The sequence below is a fragment of the Felis catus genome, chromosome E1 (genome assembly GCF_018350175.1).
Source record: "Felis catus isolate Fca126 chromosome E1, F.catus_Fca126_mat1.0, whole genome shotgun sequence".
In the NCBI taxonomy this organism is placed as follows: Eukaryota; Metazoa; Chordata; class Mammalia; order Carnivora; family Felidae; genus Felis; species Felis catus.
Window position 1 is genome coordinate 16,483,434 of NC_058381.1, and position 17,680 is coordinate 16,501,113.

General features: G+C 36.6%; 1 protein-coding gene across 3 annotated transcripts in view; it reads right to left on the reverse strand.

Annotated features, from left to right (window-relative positions):
• CPD (carboxypeptidase D) overlaps positions 1 to 17,680 on the reverse strand; it is an 82,357-nt gene that overhangs the window by 16,308 nt on the left and 48,369 nt on the right. For all 3 annotated transcript variants that reach the window (XM_045045377.1, XM_011289068.4, XR_002148963.3), the window contains 5 exons: positions 11,710 to 11,812; positions 10,635 to 10,777; positions 9,147 to 9,316; positions 4,546 to 4,869; positions 1,663 to 1,858 (listed from right to left, as the gene is read on the reverse strand). In XM_045045377.1, the coding sequence (XP_044901312.1) occupies positions 1,663 to 1,858; positions 4,546 to 4,869; positions 9,147 to 9,316; positions 10,635 to 10,777; positions 11,710 to 11,812 (936 nt within the window). The remainder of the gene's footprint in view (positions 1 to 1,662; positions 1,859 to 4,545; positions 4,870 to 9,146; positions 9,317 to 10,634; positions 10,778 to 11,709; positions 11,813 to 17,680) is intronic.

Sequence of the window (17,680 nt, forward strand, 5' to 3'; positions counted from 1 at the left end):
TCAGTTGGTTTAGTATCTGACTCTTGATTTCAGATCAGATCATGATCTTGAGGTTCATGAGATCAAGTCCTGCATTGGGCTCCGGGTTGGCAGCGTGGAGCCTGCTTGGGATACCCTCTTCCCCTCTCTCTCTCTCTCTCTCTCTCTCTCTCTCTCAGCTGCTCCCCTGCTGGCACGCTCTCTCTCAAAATAAATTAAAAAAAATATTTAAAGTACAATTATTGGGGTGCCTGGGTGGCTCAGTCGGTTAAGCATCATGATCAGGTCATGATCTTGTGGTTCACAAGTCCGAGCCCCACGTGGGGCTCTGTGCTGATAGCTCAGAACCTGGAGCCTGCTTTGGATTCTGTGTTTCCCTCTCTCTCTGCCCCTTCCCTGCTCACACTCTGTCTGTCTCTCTCTCTCAAGAATAAATAAACATTAAAAAAACAATAAAGTATGATTACTAGTTCTAGTCTAATTGGGCCAGTGAGGCAAATTCTCACAAGCTAGAAGTTTTGAAATTGCTGGTAGGTATTTTACCTAGGTCATACAGTCTCTTATAACCATAATATCAGTAGGCAGCCATCTGGCCAAACATTGGAATAACCTAAAGAGCTTTTAAAGGAATACTAATATTTTTAGGGATGGGGCCCAGGCACCGGTATTTTTAAAAACTTCCCAGATATTTCTAATGTGTAGCCAGGCTTGAGAAACACTATCCTAGATACTCTCCCATTTTTTAAGAACAGAACAAAACATGTCCTTGGAGTACTCTACAACTCACATTAGGAAATCAATACAATTTGCTTTGCTGAAAATGGTAAAATAATTTCTGGTCAAGTCTGATTTAAGTTCATCTCACTTAATCCCATAGGTATTTTCTGGTCCTAATCATGATCTCAATTATCCCCAGATTTCTTTTAGGGGAGGCAGTATCATGTAACAAAACAGCACAGACTTGAGAGTGAGACACGCTTGGGTTTAAACCCCAGTGTTACCACATACTAGCTGTGTGACCTCCTGTAAGTTATCAAATATCTCTGCCTCGATTTTCATATCTATACAATGGAGATAACAAATTGAGAATTAAATTATGATGTATGCAAAGTATTCGGTGTAAGTACCTGACACATAGGGGAGGGGCAGAGAGAGAGAGAGGGAGACACAGAATCCGAAGCAGGCTCCATTTCTCTGAGCTGTCAGCACAGAGCCCAACGTGGGGCTCGAAGTCACGAACCATGAGATCATGACCTGAGCTGAAGTCAGACGCTTAACCGTCTGAGCCACCCAAATGCCCCACCTCATTTTCAATATAGTGTCCCAATTATAAGTCACTAGCAATGGAAGTCCCTCAAGTTAGAACGTACAGAATGGTAAGTAAAGATTGGAAGGGTAATTTGACTAGTAAATAAAGGAGTAAAAGATTGAATGCAAATCTTTAGTATTTTTTTTCTCTATGCCTCTAATTATATACAAAGAAATACAGCAGAAAGACACTGTTAACGGTGAGTATATACAAAGGCGGTCCATTTTCAAAGGGTAAAGTTTATAGTAATGCACTAAAAGTGCCTCTGTGTCAAATTTAACAGGAAATTTGAAAAATTTTTAATGGTGCCTTGATATCAAGGTATGATTGAGTTTTTTCCTTCTAATGCATGTCAAAACAGGCTATTCTCTTACTTGAGTAACAGCTGGGTTCTTTTTGTAGTTTAGGCAGAGAAATTCCGCCAGGGCCAAAAGCAGTTCGGTTCCAACTGGAGCATTTCCATGGATACCAGCAACAAAACGGATCTTTGGTTCTTCGGGTTCAGATATGTTGGGCTTATTGGAGATCTCAAGGGACCAGATGTGACGATATTCGGAACTCTGTCCCAAACTTTCAAAAATCAAAAACATCAAGTCAGCAAGTAATCAAGCATTATGTTAAAGCCAACATACAGATTTTTTAAAAAATATGTTTCAGACATGAACACAAACATGAAAAGCCTTTCAAAAAAGAAAGAATGCATCATTGTGTCAGAAAATCTGAAGAAAATCGCTTTTCCTTGACCAAAGAAAATCAAATACAAGTGAGATATTATCAGATTTAGGGAAGAGTATGGTTTGATGCAGCATTCCTCCATATTCGGTCATTTTCATACCATCTTCACAATATTTGCCCTTTCTTCTATAATCTATACTATTTACTTAATGTGTGGCTTTTAAATTAACTCGCTTGAAATTTTAATTGTGGAAAAATTTAAATATACATAAATGTACAGAACCTTACTTTTTATTTTATTTATTTATTTTTTAATTTTTTTTTCAACGTTTTTTATTTATTTTTGGGACAGAGAGAGACAGAGCATGAACGGGGGAGGGGCAGAGAGAGAGGGAGACACAGAATCGGAAACAGGCTCCGGGCTCCGAACCATCAGCCCAGAGCCTGACGCGGGGGCTCGAACTCACGGACTGCGAGATCGTGACCTGGCTGAAGTCGGACGCTTAACCGACTGCGCCACCCAGGCGCCCCCAGAACCTTACTTTTTATTTATTTTTTTTTTAATTTTTTTTCAACGTTTTTTAAATTTTTTTAATTTTTATTTTTTTATTTATTTTTGGGACAGAGAGAGACAGAGCATGAACGGGGGAGGGGCAGAGAGAGAGGGAGTCACAGAATCGGAAACAGGCTCCAGGCTCCGAGCCATCAGCCCAGAGCCCGACGCGGGGCTCGAACTCACGGACCGCGAGATCGTGACCTGGCTGAAGTCGGACGCTTAACTGACTGCGCCACCCAGGCGCCCCAGAACCTTACTTTTTAAATGTAAATTAATTTATATAGATAAGATACTTTATACTTTACTATAAATGCAATACCAGTATCGCAGCAAACATCCTAAAGCGCTCTGCTCTTGCCCACCAGCTCTGAGCTTAAGGCCTGGTTTCTTTCACACAAAGGGAGATTTACAAGAGTTACATAGAAAAAAAAATTAGCATTAAATTGAGAAGGATTAATAGAATAGAAATTATTGGTTTCCCATGTTTCTAATCAGTGATACTTAGTACCTGTTGGTGGACCACCTAAAACTGTCTTGTGTCCCATCACTGGCAGGTGTTGCATATTTGGGGGAAAATATTTAACTAAAAAGTGCATCTTGATTTGTAAGGTTGAAAAAGCTTAAATAGATGAAGTAATGGATAGCAAAAATAATGTCCAATTTTACCTTTTAAAATAAGAAGGTCTATAAGTTCTATACAGCACTAAGATGAACAATATTAAAACCTGAACTGGACAGAAATATTCAAGAACCAGTTGAGGAAGAGAAGAAAGTGGTACTGCCAAAGTACTGGCAAAAACAAAGTAAAAATACAGAAGGCTAGATAATGTTCATAAGGCATGTAGTAGAGGGCCATCAGCTCGGGGCAACTTGTAGAGTAAAACCCTCAATAAGCAGACAACAGGAATCAACAAATGAAGAAAATAATTTTCAAGTAACTGTAACAATTTTTTTCTCATCTTATTTTTATTCTATTTTCTTTTTTTTTCTTTTTTTTTTTTTTAATTCTCAAGTTAGTTAACATACAGTGTAGTCTTGGCATCTGGAGTAGAACCCAGTGATTCATCTCTTACATATAACACCCAGTGCTCGTCCAGAAAAGTGCCCTCCTTAAGTGACTGTAACAAGATTTAAAGAAGGTTTGTAATGAAACAGTGAAACTGAGGCAGAGAAGCCCCAGAAAATGAAGATAAAGGCTGGCTCAGCATCGGTTTTACTTAAGCCAGTACTGGATATTTTCCCAGGACCCTTGATCACAGATGTCCCTAAGGCTTCAGGGAAAAGCAACTGTGAATAGAGACTAGAGTCCGGGGAATGGCAGCAACCAGGCTTCATTTTCTTTTTAAAAAAAATTTTTTTTCAACGTTTTTTATTTATTTTTGGGACAGAGAGAGACAGAGCATGAACGGGAGAGGGGCAGAGAGAGAGGGAGACACAGAATCGGAAACAGGCTCCAGGCTCCGAGCCATCAGCCCAGAGCCTGACGCGGGGCTCGAACTCCCGGACCGCGAGATCGTGACCTGGCTGAAGTCGGACGCTTAACCGACTGCGCCACCCAGGCGCCCCCAGGCTTCATTTTCTATTTGAAAAGAAAGAATGATCTCTGACAGGTGAACTCACAGTTCCAAATTTGCCCCTTGCCCCCAGAAAAATAAAACAAACTAAGAAACAGGACGTGAATCTGCAGCTGAGAAAGTGGAAAAAGCGTTTTTAATTCAAAGTTATCACTAGGAAGAGTAATTTTATGTTTTCCAGGAGGCACAGACCATCCATTGCTAATCTAACAAGTAATTCTCCTCCAATGTTCCTCATAAAAGTTTTCAGATTCATTGTTAGAAAGAACTGTTTCAAAAGAAGTAAATCCAATTCTCCCCATATGCAGTTCCAAATAAATTACAAGAACCATTCAACATGGCTTATGTTGAATGTAACTTCTTTAAAAAAAGAAAAGGAAAGAAACAAAGAAAAAGAAAAGAAAAAAGAACGAACGAACGAATGAAAAAAGCAGTAAGAGGGTGACACTTACTTGGTGAGATTTGTGATGTGTGGGTAGTTCATCACAAGTCCTCTCAGAAACTCTGATAAGTCTTTGTACGAGTGGTATCGGTAAAGAGCCAGATTTGAGGAGGACCGTAACATGAGGCTTTCCAAACCATTCTCGGCTGAAAGGTCTTTAATTAAAGTTTCAAACTCTTTAGTGGTTGGATCACTGGCATCATCGGTGTTGGTGCTGTCCCCCTTTCCCTTCTTTGATTCATTGTTTGAATCTGCTGACGATCGAACAAGTGTGAAGTTGACCTGAATAGCACCTTCACTCTTTACAGTCACATTCTTGGTAACTGGATTATACCTGTAATAAAGGGGAGATTAGAGCCATGCTTCCACAGGTGGAGTACCTATGCTTTGCAGAAACAGAAGGCTGCAGAGGATATGTGAATCCTTGAGATAAATCCTATGAGAGTCAAATTTTTAACTTTGTGATAATTTATTATTTGTTTTAAACATAAATTAACAAAGAACAGACATGGGTAAACTGTAAAATATGAGTGGGTTTTTAAGATTAAATATATGACCTCAAAAGAAAGTTAGTATTTGCAGTAAATACTCCACGTCTCCTGGAATCTGAGTTCAGTTGTCTGTCATCAGGGTATACGGTTGGAAAAATTTGAGAGGTACTAACTTAGGACATTAACTACCAAACACATCATTCTTGCCCTATTTTTCAGATATTTTGCTGCTTTCGTTTTTCTAATACTATGACAAAATGTAAGAAAAACAGAAAAGACCTCGTTTCTCATTAGTGTGAAGTTCTAATCCATACATTTTATGGACCAATAGATATTTGAAATCTTTTTTAAAAAAGGTAGCAGTAACTAGAAATATTTTCATGTTCTTACCCTTACTTCAATATAATGTTCAAGCTAACTCTTCAGAAATAAGATAACTAGTAAGGGAGGGGAATAATATCCATTTGTAACATCTATACTTGTTAAAACACAAAAAAGAAAACTACAACACGGTAAAAATGATGCATTTTGGATTAAACAGGTGGTTCTGATTCTAAGCTGTTTGTAAAGGTAGAGAAGATAAAGAAAATTAAGTTTTATCCAAGGAAAAAAGTCCTAAGTTCATTGTCTCTCTTTTTTTTTAAAGTAAATATGTCTTTGTAGAAGTAAAACCTGTAAAAAAAAAAAAGATGAAAATGTCCTTTCTTAGAGAATTAGAAATAAGAAAGAAAATTTCACCAAAGCAATACCTCAACATAATAAAGGCCATATACGAAAAACCCACAGCTAACATCATACTCAATGGTGAAAACCTGAGAACTCTTCCTCTAAGATCAGGAACAAGACAAAGATGCCCACTCTTGCCACTTTTACTTAACAGAATACTGGAAGTCCTAACCATAGCAACCCTGCCCACCCCCCCACAAAAAAAAGAAAAAAGAAAAGAAGAGAAAAGAAAGAAAAGAAATAAGATGCATCCATATTGGTAAAGAGGTTAAACTGTCGCTATTTGCAGGTGACATGATATCATACATAGTAAATCCTGAAGGCTACCCAAAAATCTACTAGTAGTAATCAATGAATTCAGTAAAGTTGCAGGATACAAAGTATCCAGAAAGTTGCAGGATACAAATACTACCCAGTAGCATTTCTACACATTAATAACAAAGTAGCAGAAAGAGAAATTAAGAAAACCATCTATTTACAATTGCATCAAAAAGAATAAAATACCTAGGAATAAAACTAAACAAAGAGGTGAAAACCTGTACTCTGAAAACTATAAAACACTGAAAAAAGATATTGAAGATGACACAAACAAGTGGAAAGATATTCCATGTTCATGGATTGGAAGAATCGATATTTTTAAGATGTCCATACTACCTAAAGCAATTACAGATTCAATGCAATCCCTATCAAAATACCAATAGCATTTATTTTTACTTTTTTTTTTTATTTTGAGAGAGGGAGAGAGAGAGAATCCCAAGCAGCTTCCATACTGTCAATGCAGAGCCCAACATGGTACTTGATCTCACAAACCATTAGATCATGACCTGAACTGAGATCAAGAATTGGATGTTTAACCTACTGAGCCATGCAGGTGCCCCCCAACAGCATTTTTCATAAAACTAGAACAAATAATATTAAAATTTGTATGGAAACACAAAAGACCCCAAATAGCCAAAGCAATCTGGAGAAAGAAAAACAAAGCTGGAGGTATCACAATTCCAGATTTCAAGATATACTGCAAAGTTGTAGTAATCAAAACAGCATGGTATTGGCACAAAAATAGACAAATATAGATCACTGGAATAGAATAGAGAGCCCAGAAATAAACCCACACATACATGGTCAATTAATCTATGATAAAAAAAAGGCAAGAATATACAATAGGGATAAGGTAGTCTCTTCAATAAATGGTGCTGGGAAAACTGGACAGCCACATGTAAAAGAATGAAACTGGACCACTTCCTAACACCATACACATAAATAAATTCAAAATGGATTAAAGACCTAAATGTGAGACCTGAAACCATAAAAAATCCTAGAAGAGAACAGAGGTAGGTAGTAATTTTTCTAATCTTGGCCAAAGAAACATTTTTCTAGATATGTCTCCTAAGGCAAAGGAAACAAAAACAAAAATGAACTATTGGGACTACACCAAAATAAAATGTTTTTGCACAGTGAAGGAAATCATCAACAAAACAAAAAGGTAACCTACTGAACAAGAGAAGACATTTGCAAATGATATATTCAGTAAGGGGTTAATATACCAAATATATAAAGAACTTATACAACTCAGCAGCCAAAAAACCCCCAAACAATCCTATTAAAAATTGGGCATAGGACCTGAATAGACATTTTTCCAGAGAAGATGTATAAATGGTCAATAGGCACATGAAAAGATGCTCAACATTACTAACCATCAGGGAAATGCAAATCAAAACCACAACAAGATATTACCTTACACCTGTCAGAATGGCTAAAAAAAAAGGTAAGAAATAACAAGTGTTGTTGGTAAGGACGAGGAGAAAAAGAACACTTTTACACTACTGGTGGGAATGTAAACTGGTATAGCCACTGTGGAAAACACTATAGAGGTTTCTCAAAAAATTAAAAATAGAAATACCATATAAGCCAATAATGCCACTATTGACTATTTGCCCAAAGAAAACAAAAACAGTAAATTGAAAAGATACATGCACCCCTATGTTTATCGCAGCATTATTTATAATAGCCAAGAGATGGAAACAACCTAAGTGTCCATCAATAAACCAATGAATAAGGAAGATGTGGTGTATACACACAGTGGAATATAATGTAGCCATTAAAAAAAGATGAGATCGTGCCATTTGCAACAGCATGGATGGACCTAGAGGGTATTATGCTGAGTGAAATCAGTCAGACTGAGAAAGCAAATACTGTATGATTTCACTCAGATATGGAATCTCATAAAGCAAACTAATAAACAAACAAAAAGCAGAAACAGACGCATAAATACAGAGAAAAATCTGATAGTTGTGGGGGGCAGGTAAGCAAAATGGGGGAAGAGGAGTAGGAGTTATGGAATGAATAAGTCATAGAAATAACATTTCTATGTTATGGACTTCCAGTTATGGAATGAATAAGTCATAGAAATAAATGGTACAGTACAGGAAATACAGTCAATGGTATTGTAATAGCATTGTATAATGACCAATGGTCACTACACTTACAGTGAGCATAGCATTATGTAAAGACTTGTTGAATCACTGTTGTATACCTGAAACTAATGTAACATTGTGTGTGAACTATATGCAAATTAAAAATACTTTTTTTTAAATAGAAAAAAAAGAGAATGGTTTAAGTGTGGATAGAAAAAGGTGTGAAAGAGCTTTAAAAGGGAATAAATGTACGGGTGGCTCACTAGGTTGAGTGTCCGACTCTTGGTTTTGGCTCAGGTGATGATTCCAGGGCCGTGGGATTGAGCTCTGCTTGAGATATTCTCTCCTTCCCTCTGCCCCTCTCCCCTAATCTCTCTCTCTCTCTCTCTCTCAATAAATAAATGAAAATAAAAGGCAACAAATGTAACTTCTAGTCATTGGACATGACTAGAAGTATACAGTAGAGCAGGAGTCCTTTTTTCCCAACTAACAGGTGCTTCCCAGAATTGTTACCAATAGTGAAGGAAATTACTCACATCTAGACAGGGAGCAGTGGACCTGAGAGGAGGAGGATAAAAGAGGCCACTGTCCAAAGTGCATAATTTCACAGATTTCTTAAATGTGATAATTCATGTACTCACTTTATCACTAGAGGAGATTCAAATGGGTAACCAGCTCTAAACTTCCCAGCATGAAACTCAGGGTTGCTTGGCTTCTCTGGGGCTTTCTGGCAATAATCTTCTAGGATACAACCATGTTTGTCTTTCCTTAAGCACTCAATTTCTTTTCTTTTTTTTTATTATATGAAATTTATTGTCAAATTAGTTTCCATACAACACCCAGTGCTCATCCCAAAAGATGCCCTCTTCAATGCGCATCACCTACCCTCCCCTCCCTCCCACCCCCCATCAACCCTCAGTTTGTTCTCAGTTTTTAAGAGTCTCTTAAAGCACTCAATTTCAAAGTATTCATTCACTCACCCTCGAGCAGATGCTGTGATCTTATAAGTTCCTGGAACCAAGAGACGCCAGTAATCTCCAGTTTTGTAAGTAGTCACTGGGTGATTAATTTCAGCAACGCTAATGGTGGCATTTAATATACCCCTGCCATCCGTGGCATCTAGGACAAATCCTTTGACACCTTGATGAACCTGGATAAAGTACAAGGACACCCATATGTCAATGGTAAAGATCATCATCTAATTATTTTGGGAGCTTACATCCCAAATAACAGATTGGTAATAAAATAAACATGTGGAGCAAAGAGGAATTTAGGAATTGACAGTAAAGGTAAACACCCATTAAACAAAGTATTTTAGTTGCTGAAAGGCTAATTTTTCATAGGTTATGTTCGTCTTTATCATGAAGAATATAAATAAGACTGTTTAAACTTTAGCACTTCTGACAATTTCAGTATATAGGGCATTCTACAAGAAAACTGTCCTGGCCTCTTTAAAAGGGAAATGTCATTTTTAAAAAATGGAAGGACTATTATAGATTAAAGTGAATAAAGAGATGTAATAATCAAATGCAATGCATAAACCTTGACTAGATCCTGGTTCTGAAATATAGCTATGAAAAGACATTTTGGGGGAAAAGAAGGAAATCTGAATGTGGGCTAGGTATTAGGTAATATTAGAGAATTACTGTTAATTTTCTTCAGTGAGATAATGGCACTTGAAGATGTCATATAGAAGAATATCCTTATTCTAAAAGATGCATTCTGAAATATTTAGGGGTGAAATGCCATAATAGCTGCAATTTATATTGAAATAGTTCAGGAATATATGTGTATGTGGGTAAGTTTATATAAATAAAACAAATGCAGCAAAATGTTAAAAACTATTAACTCTAGGTATTTATTAGTAACAACTTTTCTATGTGTTTAAAATTTTTCATAATAAAGTATTTTAAAAAATTAGTACGCAAACTCATAGCCTTTATGCCAGTCAATGCAGCAAAAAGAATAAAGCAGAAAAGTACTGGCACAAAGTATTAGATTACCCTACTAATTAACTAATATTAGCATATTTCTTACAGTCTTTACCTATTGGTCACCAAGTATATTCAAACAAAAGGAAATTAACCATTTCAACAGTGAACCACTGGCAAAAAGAAAAAGAATGAAAACACTTACCCCCTAGCCCATCTTTCTATCACTTGACAAATGCTTAGGGGTGTATCCAATTTATGTCAGTCTTTTAATAAAGACAGAATAAAAAGTCATTATCCATTAAAAGCAAAACATCACTACCCTGTTTAATCATTTTCAACTCTTGCCTGCATGAGCTCTTCAACTCATTTTCATCCGTGAATTTTCCAGATAAAAATACTAAAACATGAATAGTCCAAACTGGAATTCAGAAGAGCATATTTGAAAATCACCGTGTGAAAACTACATGTACACACAATACACACATGTATTTTTGCTCTTGGGAGAAATTTCATACTTCACTCCTTAATAGTTACCTGTTTCATAAACTGGATTAGAGATCTTCGATTCTGTTCCCAAAATTTTGGCAGATCTTTCTCAAATGGGTATTTCACACAACCTAGCTCAATAGTCACTTCAAAGCAATTTGTTTGTAAATAGTTCCAGTCCTGCATACCACCTGGAGGATAAAAAATTAAAATCAGTCACTCTGAAGAAGTAGAACTAGATCCCATCCCAAAAGGTAAACGACATTCCTAGTAAAAAGCTAAATCCATCTTTTCTTAGCATTGGTTGAAAAACAATAATATGTTCATTTGAGAGCTCTTTGATGCTTGTAGTACAGGTAAGACACCTGTACCTTCATGTTCAAGAAGAATTCAAGTGTAGGGGCGCCTGGGTGGCTCAGTCGGTTAAGCATCTGACTTCAGCTCAGGTCATGATCTCAGGGGTTGTGAGTTCAAGTGCCACGTGAGGCTCTGTGCTGACAGAGCCTGGAGCATGCTTCAGTTTCTATGTTTCCCTCTTTCTCTGCCCCTTCCCTGCTTGCACTCTTTCTCTCTCTCTCTCAAAAATAAATAAACATTAAAAAAATTAAAAAAAAAAAAAAAGAATTCAAATGTGGCCTACACTCTTCTTATCAGCACATCTAAGGTTTTTTGTCATAGCCAGAGATAAAATATAACACTTTCATGAAGTTTTAGTACACTATCTTTACTCAAAATTTTTTAAAAATGTTTTTATTTTATTTTTGAGAGAGAGAGAGACAGAGTGCAAGCAGGGGAGGAGCAGAGAGACAGGGAGACACAGAATTGGAAGCAGGCTCCAGGCTCTGAGCTGTCAGCACAGAGCCCTATGTGGGGCTTGAACCCATGAACTATGAGATCATGACCTGAGCCAAAGTCGGACACTTAACCAACTGAGCCACTCAGGTACCCCAACATGTGTCAAATTTAAAAATAGTTGAAAAGGTTATTTGAATGTTTTAAATTATTTAAACAATATTTTTAAAGGAATGATATTTTCTCACAATTAAAAAATCAGTAAGAAGTGGCACCATCCAGGGTGACAAAAAATCCAAGTTATATGGCCTTGGTATTAAAGAATGTTTACCTGGGACATTATACCAACTAGCTCCATTTGTTATTCCATGAGGAAAGTATTCATTAGGGTACATATTCTTGCAGGGTCTACCTTGAAACATCTGGGCATTTTCCTGAAAAAAAAAAAATTAAGAATCTTTACTTATACTTGTTTCCATCTACATCAAAAACTACAGGAAGGATAAGGAAAAACAATAAAAGTGGTTACCAATAGGGTGTATGTGGGGGTGGGAATGGGGTGGATGGAAGCATGGGAAGCAGTCAGACTTTTCAATGTATATTTTTCTATGCCATATATAAACAACCCACCTGGATTAAAATACACACACACACACACACAAATATATATATATATATATATATATATATATATATATATATATGTATATATATATGTATATATATATTTATGTATATGTATATATATATATATATTTGTGTGTGTGTGTATATGAACAATCCCCCCTTTCATAAACTTAACATACCAATTATAAGCTTATGATCCCATTGCTTTCTTTTTTTAATCCCATTGCTTTTTTAAAAAAATGTTTATTTATTTTGAGAGAGAGAGAGAGAGAGAGAGACAGAGAGAGAGAGAGAGAGGCAGAGAGAATCCCAAGCAGACTCCGTGCTGTTAGCACAGATCCCAACATGGGGCTCAATCTCACACACTGTGAGATCTTGACCTGAGCCGAAATCAAGAGTCAGACACTTACCCAAGTGAGCCACTGAGATGTCCCCCCCCCCCACTGCTTTCTTATTGAATAAAAAATATTATTTTAGATTACCTTAATAATTGTGCCATGCTCTTTTGCTTTCTGGTTTTTCCACTAAAGGCTTACATACATCTATGTCTTTATCTCCATTTCCATCAATATCTATCCATTTAACTATAAATTATATAGATATACTACTATATTAATATAACATATATAATATAAAGCTACATAAAAAAACATTTAAAGGATAAATTTAAAACTACAAATAGGATTTTTAATATATTCTTCCTACATCTTAGTGGATCATCTAGTATAAATCTGACTCTAGACAACATAGTTCTAGGAAGTAGCTATTAACATTTTGACTTTATTCTCAGAGTAATAAAGAGCCACTAAAAATCTCTGAAGAAAGGATGATATGTGAAGTATTCATGGCTCTAGGAAATTTATCCTAGTAATAGTGTAAAAAATAAACCAAAGCCAGGGAGATCCATCAGAGTACTACTGAAACAATCCAAGTGTGAGATCATGAGCCCCTGGATTTGATTTTACCAGTGCATTTTACCATCTCCTTTAATTCTTGTTACTCTGATAATTGTTTTTATTTTATTTTATTTTATTTTATTTTATTTTATTTTATTTTATTTATTTTATTTTATTTTTATTTTTTTATTTTTTCATTTTTTTAACGTTTTTATTTATTTTTGAGACAGAGAGAGACAGAGCATGAATGGGGGAGGGTCAGAGAGAGAGGGAGACACAGAATCGGAAGCAGGCTCCAGGTTCTGAGCCATCAGCCCAGAGCCCGACTCGGGGCTCGAACTCACGGACCGCGAGATCGTGACCTGAGCTGAAGTCGGACGCTTAACCGACTGAGCCACCCAGGCACCCCTGATAATTGTTTTTAAACCTAAATTAATTTTTTTCAAGCAAACAGTTTGACAAGTTAAAGAAGACTGGGGGTGAGGATCTAACGGTCCAGTCTCAGACCACACAGTCTAAAAGTAATATACCAAGATACTAAATGATGGATAGTCTTTAGGTTTCTCTTCTTCTTGTTGCTTGCCTGTATCTTCTAATCTTTTTACAATAACTTCCATTCTATGAAACAGTTTTTTAAAGAGGCATTTACAGAGTGGTGACAGGTAAAGCAACTGGATGCAATTGCCAAGACAGTAAAACGGCCGAGGACAGAAGATGGAGGGGGAAAAAAAGGAAAAGAGACAATGTCCAGCCAACAAAAGAGAAAAAAACAGCTTTCTATTATACAATGGGACAGAGATCAAGGGAAGAAGACAATAGTGTCAGACTTCAGAGGTCAAGGAAGGAAGGAAGGAAGGAAGGAAGGAAGGAAAGAAAGAAAGAAAGAAAGAGAAAGAAAGAAAGAAAGAAAGAAAGAAAGAAAGAAAGAGAAAGAAAGAGAAAGAAAGAAAGAAAGAAAGAAAAAGAAAGAAAGAAAGAAAGAAAGAAAGAAAGAAAGAAAGAAAGAAAGAAAGAAAGAAAGAACGAACGAACAGATTTCTGGTAAGCCTCGATGGGGCACCTCCAGGTAAAACAATGTAGGCAGAAGACAGATGACAAGAAACTGAGAGGAGAGAACAATAAGGGAGTGGAGATAAGAGACTACTTCCTTTTCTTCTTTTCTTTTGATTTCTCTTGAACTAATTTTAGACTTGCAGAAAAGTTACAAAAATAGTAGAGTTTTATATACCCTTGATCCAGCTTCTCCTAATGTTAGCATCTTGTATACCCATAGTACAGTTACCAAGATAAGGAAATTAATACTGGAATACTACTATTAACTAAAGTAAACTAATTTTTATTAAAAATCAGTAGTTTTTGGGGCGCCTGGGTGGCGCAGTCGGTTAAGCGTCTGACTTCAGCCAGGTCACGATCTCGCGGTCCGGGAGTTCGAGCCCCGCGTCGGGCTCTGGGCTGATGGCTCGGAGACTGGAGCCTGTTTCCGATTCTGTGTCTCCCTCTCTCTCTCTGTCCCTCCCCCGTTCATGCTCTGTCTCTCTCTGTCCCAAAAATAAATAAACGTTGAAAAAAAAATTAAAAAAAAAAATCAGTAGTTTTTTCCACTAATGCCTCCTTGAAATTTTCTTGTCACTTGATATCTGTCACACTGTACAACAGAAAGCTCTGTTTCTTTCACTTAATTGAATTCATTGAATTTCATTGTACTTAAAATATAATAAAAGTTATCGTAGAAAGATTAGAAAATTTAGGAGCACAAAAGGAGAAAAATATAAGCCTAGAGATCATCAATCAGTTAATATTTTGGTATATAACTTTTAGACTTTTTTTTGGCTTACATATAAACTGGGATGGTTGGGAATGGATGCCCCATCCCTTAGTCTTAAGGTTCTCAAAATCTGCTTTATTCAAATGTAATTCACGTACAACTCAACTCACCCACTTAAAGTGTGCAACTCAATGGTTTTTGGTATATTCACTGAATTGTGTGACAATCTCCATGGTAAATTTTAGGACATTTTTATCACCCCAAAGAAATCCATACTCATCAGCACTCCTCATTTTCCTCCAACCTCTTCCCTGCCCCTCCCTGCCTCCCAAGCCCTAGGCAACCATCAATCTATTTTCTGTCTCTATGGATTTGCCTGTTCCAGAAATTTCATATAAATGAATCATACAATATGTAGTCTCTTGTGACTTATTCTTTCACTTAGCATAATGTTTTCAAGAGTCATTCAAGTTGTAATTCATATCAGTACTCAATTCCCTGAGTACTCTTCCACTGCATGAATATACCATATTTTGTTTATCCATTTATCAATTGATGGACATTTGGGTTGTTTCCATTTTTGCCTATTATGGAATGCTGCTATGACATTCATGTACAGTTGACCCTTGAATAACATGAGGGTTAGCGGTGCCAATGCCCCCACACAAAAATCCAGGTATAATTTCTGACTCCCCCAAAACTTAACTAGTAAAAGCCAGAAGTCTTACTGATAACGTAACCAGTGAATTAACATATATTTTATATGGTATATGTATTATATACTATATTCTTACAATAAAGTTAGAGAAAATGTTATTAAGAAAATCATAAAGAAGAGAAAATACATTTGCAGTACTGTACTGTATTTACAGAAGAAAGTCCACATACAAGTGGACCCATGCAGTTAAAACCCCTATTGTTCAAGGGTCAACTGTACAAGTTTTGTGTGGACATATGTTTTCACTTCTCTTGGGCATATACCTAGAAGTGGAACTGTCAGGTCATGTGATAATTCTATATTCAACACTCTTAGGAACTGCAATACTGTTTTCTAAAGCAGTTGTGTGCCATTTCACATTTCCACCAGCAATATACAAGGGTTCTAATTTCTCCACATTTTTACCAATACTTGTTATTTTCCATTTTTTAAATTATAAGCAATCCTAGTGGGTACAAAATAGTATCTTATTGTGGTTTTGATTTGCATTTCCTTGACAGCTAACGATATTGAGTATCTTTTTGTGTGCTTCTTGATAATTTGTATATCTTCTTTAGAGAAATGTATATTCAAATCCTTTGCCCATTTTTCAATTAAGTTGTCAATCAGTTCAATTAGTTATAAGAGTTCTTCACATTCTAGATATGATTCTTATCAGATACATAATTTTCTCCTATTTTGTTGGTTGTTTTTATAGCTCCTTGATATTCTGTTATGTGTTGAATTCTGGCCCCCTAAAAAAGATATGTTGGAAGTCCTAACCCCAAAGACTTCAGAATGTGACTATATTTGATTACAGAGGTATTCAGGTTAAAATGAGGTAATTAGAATGGGCTCTAATCCAATATGACAGATATCTTTATAAAAAGAGAAAACTTGGACACAGACACAGGGAGAATGCCATGTGAAGACAGAGGAGTGGAGTAATCCGTCTAGAAGCCAATGAATGCCAAAGATTGCAAGCAAAACAACAGAAGATATGAAAAGACAAGGAAGAATTCCCCTACAGGTTTCAGAGACAGCTTGATTTTGCCAACACCTTCATTTTGGACTTCTAGACTCTAGGACTAAAAGACAATAAATATCTGTTGTTTTAGGGCACCCGGTTGGTAGACCTTTGTCACAGCACCCTTAGGAAACTAGTACAGTATTGTAGCAAAAATGTTTTTAACTTTTGATGATATTCAATGTATATACATTTTTGGTTATTTGTGCTTTTGATGTCATATTGAGGAAACCATTGTCTAACCCAATGTCACAAAGATTTATTACTATATTTCTTCCAAAAATTTTTTTAAAAGTTTTTATCTATCTATCTATCTATCTATCTATCTATCTATCTATCTATCTAGAGAATACAAGCAGGGAAGGGGCAGAGAGAGAGAATTCCCAGGAGGCTCTGTGCTGTCAGCACGGAGCCCAATGTGGGCCCGATATCATGAACCATGAGATCATGACCTGTGCCAAAATCAAGAGTCAGGTGCTCAAGCTACTGAGCCACCCAGGCACCTTCTAAAAGTTTTTTTTTTTTTTTAAGTTTATTTATTTATTTTGAGAGAAAGTGCGAGCATGAGCGAGGGAGTAGCAAAGAGATGCGAGAGAGAGAATCTCAAGTAGGCTCCATGTCAGCCAATGTGGAGCCTGATCTGGGGCTCAATCCCGTGAACTGTGAGATCGTGACCTGAGCCTAAACCAAGAGTCAGATGCTTAACCGACTGAGCCACTCAGGCACCCCTATTTTTTCCATAACTTTTATGGTTTTAGCTCCTATATTTAGGAATATAATACATTTTGAGTTAATTTTTGGGTGTGGTGTGAGGAAGGGGCCCAAATTCATGCTTTTGCCTGTTCATATCCAGTTTTCCCATCACTATTTGGTGGAAAGATTATTATTTCTCCATTGAATTGTCTTGGTGCTCTTGTCAAAAAATCCATTGACCATACACGTAAGAGTTTATATCTGGACTCAATTCTATTTCATTGATTCCTGTGTCCATCCTTATGTCAGTATCTCAGCACTTAATTACTATAGTTTTATAATAAGTTTCAAATTGGGAAGTATGAGGACTTTAACTCTTGTTATTTTTAATTTAGTTTTATTTCTTTAATGTTTTATTTTTTTATTTTAGAGGGGGGGGGCGGGGCAGAGAGAGAGGGGGACAGAGGACCCAAAGCAGGCTCTGTGCTAATGGCAGAGAGCCTGATGCAGGCTTGAACTCACAAACCGTGAGATCGTGACCTTGAGCCAAAGTCAGATGCTTTGACCAAGAGAGCCACCCAGGTGCCCCTATTTTTC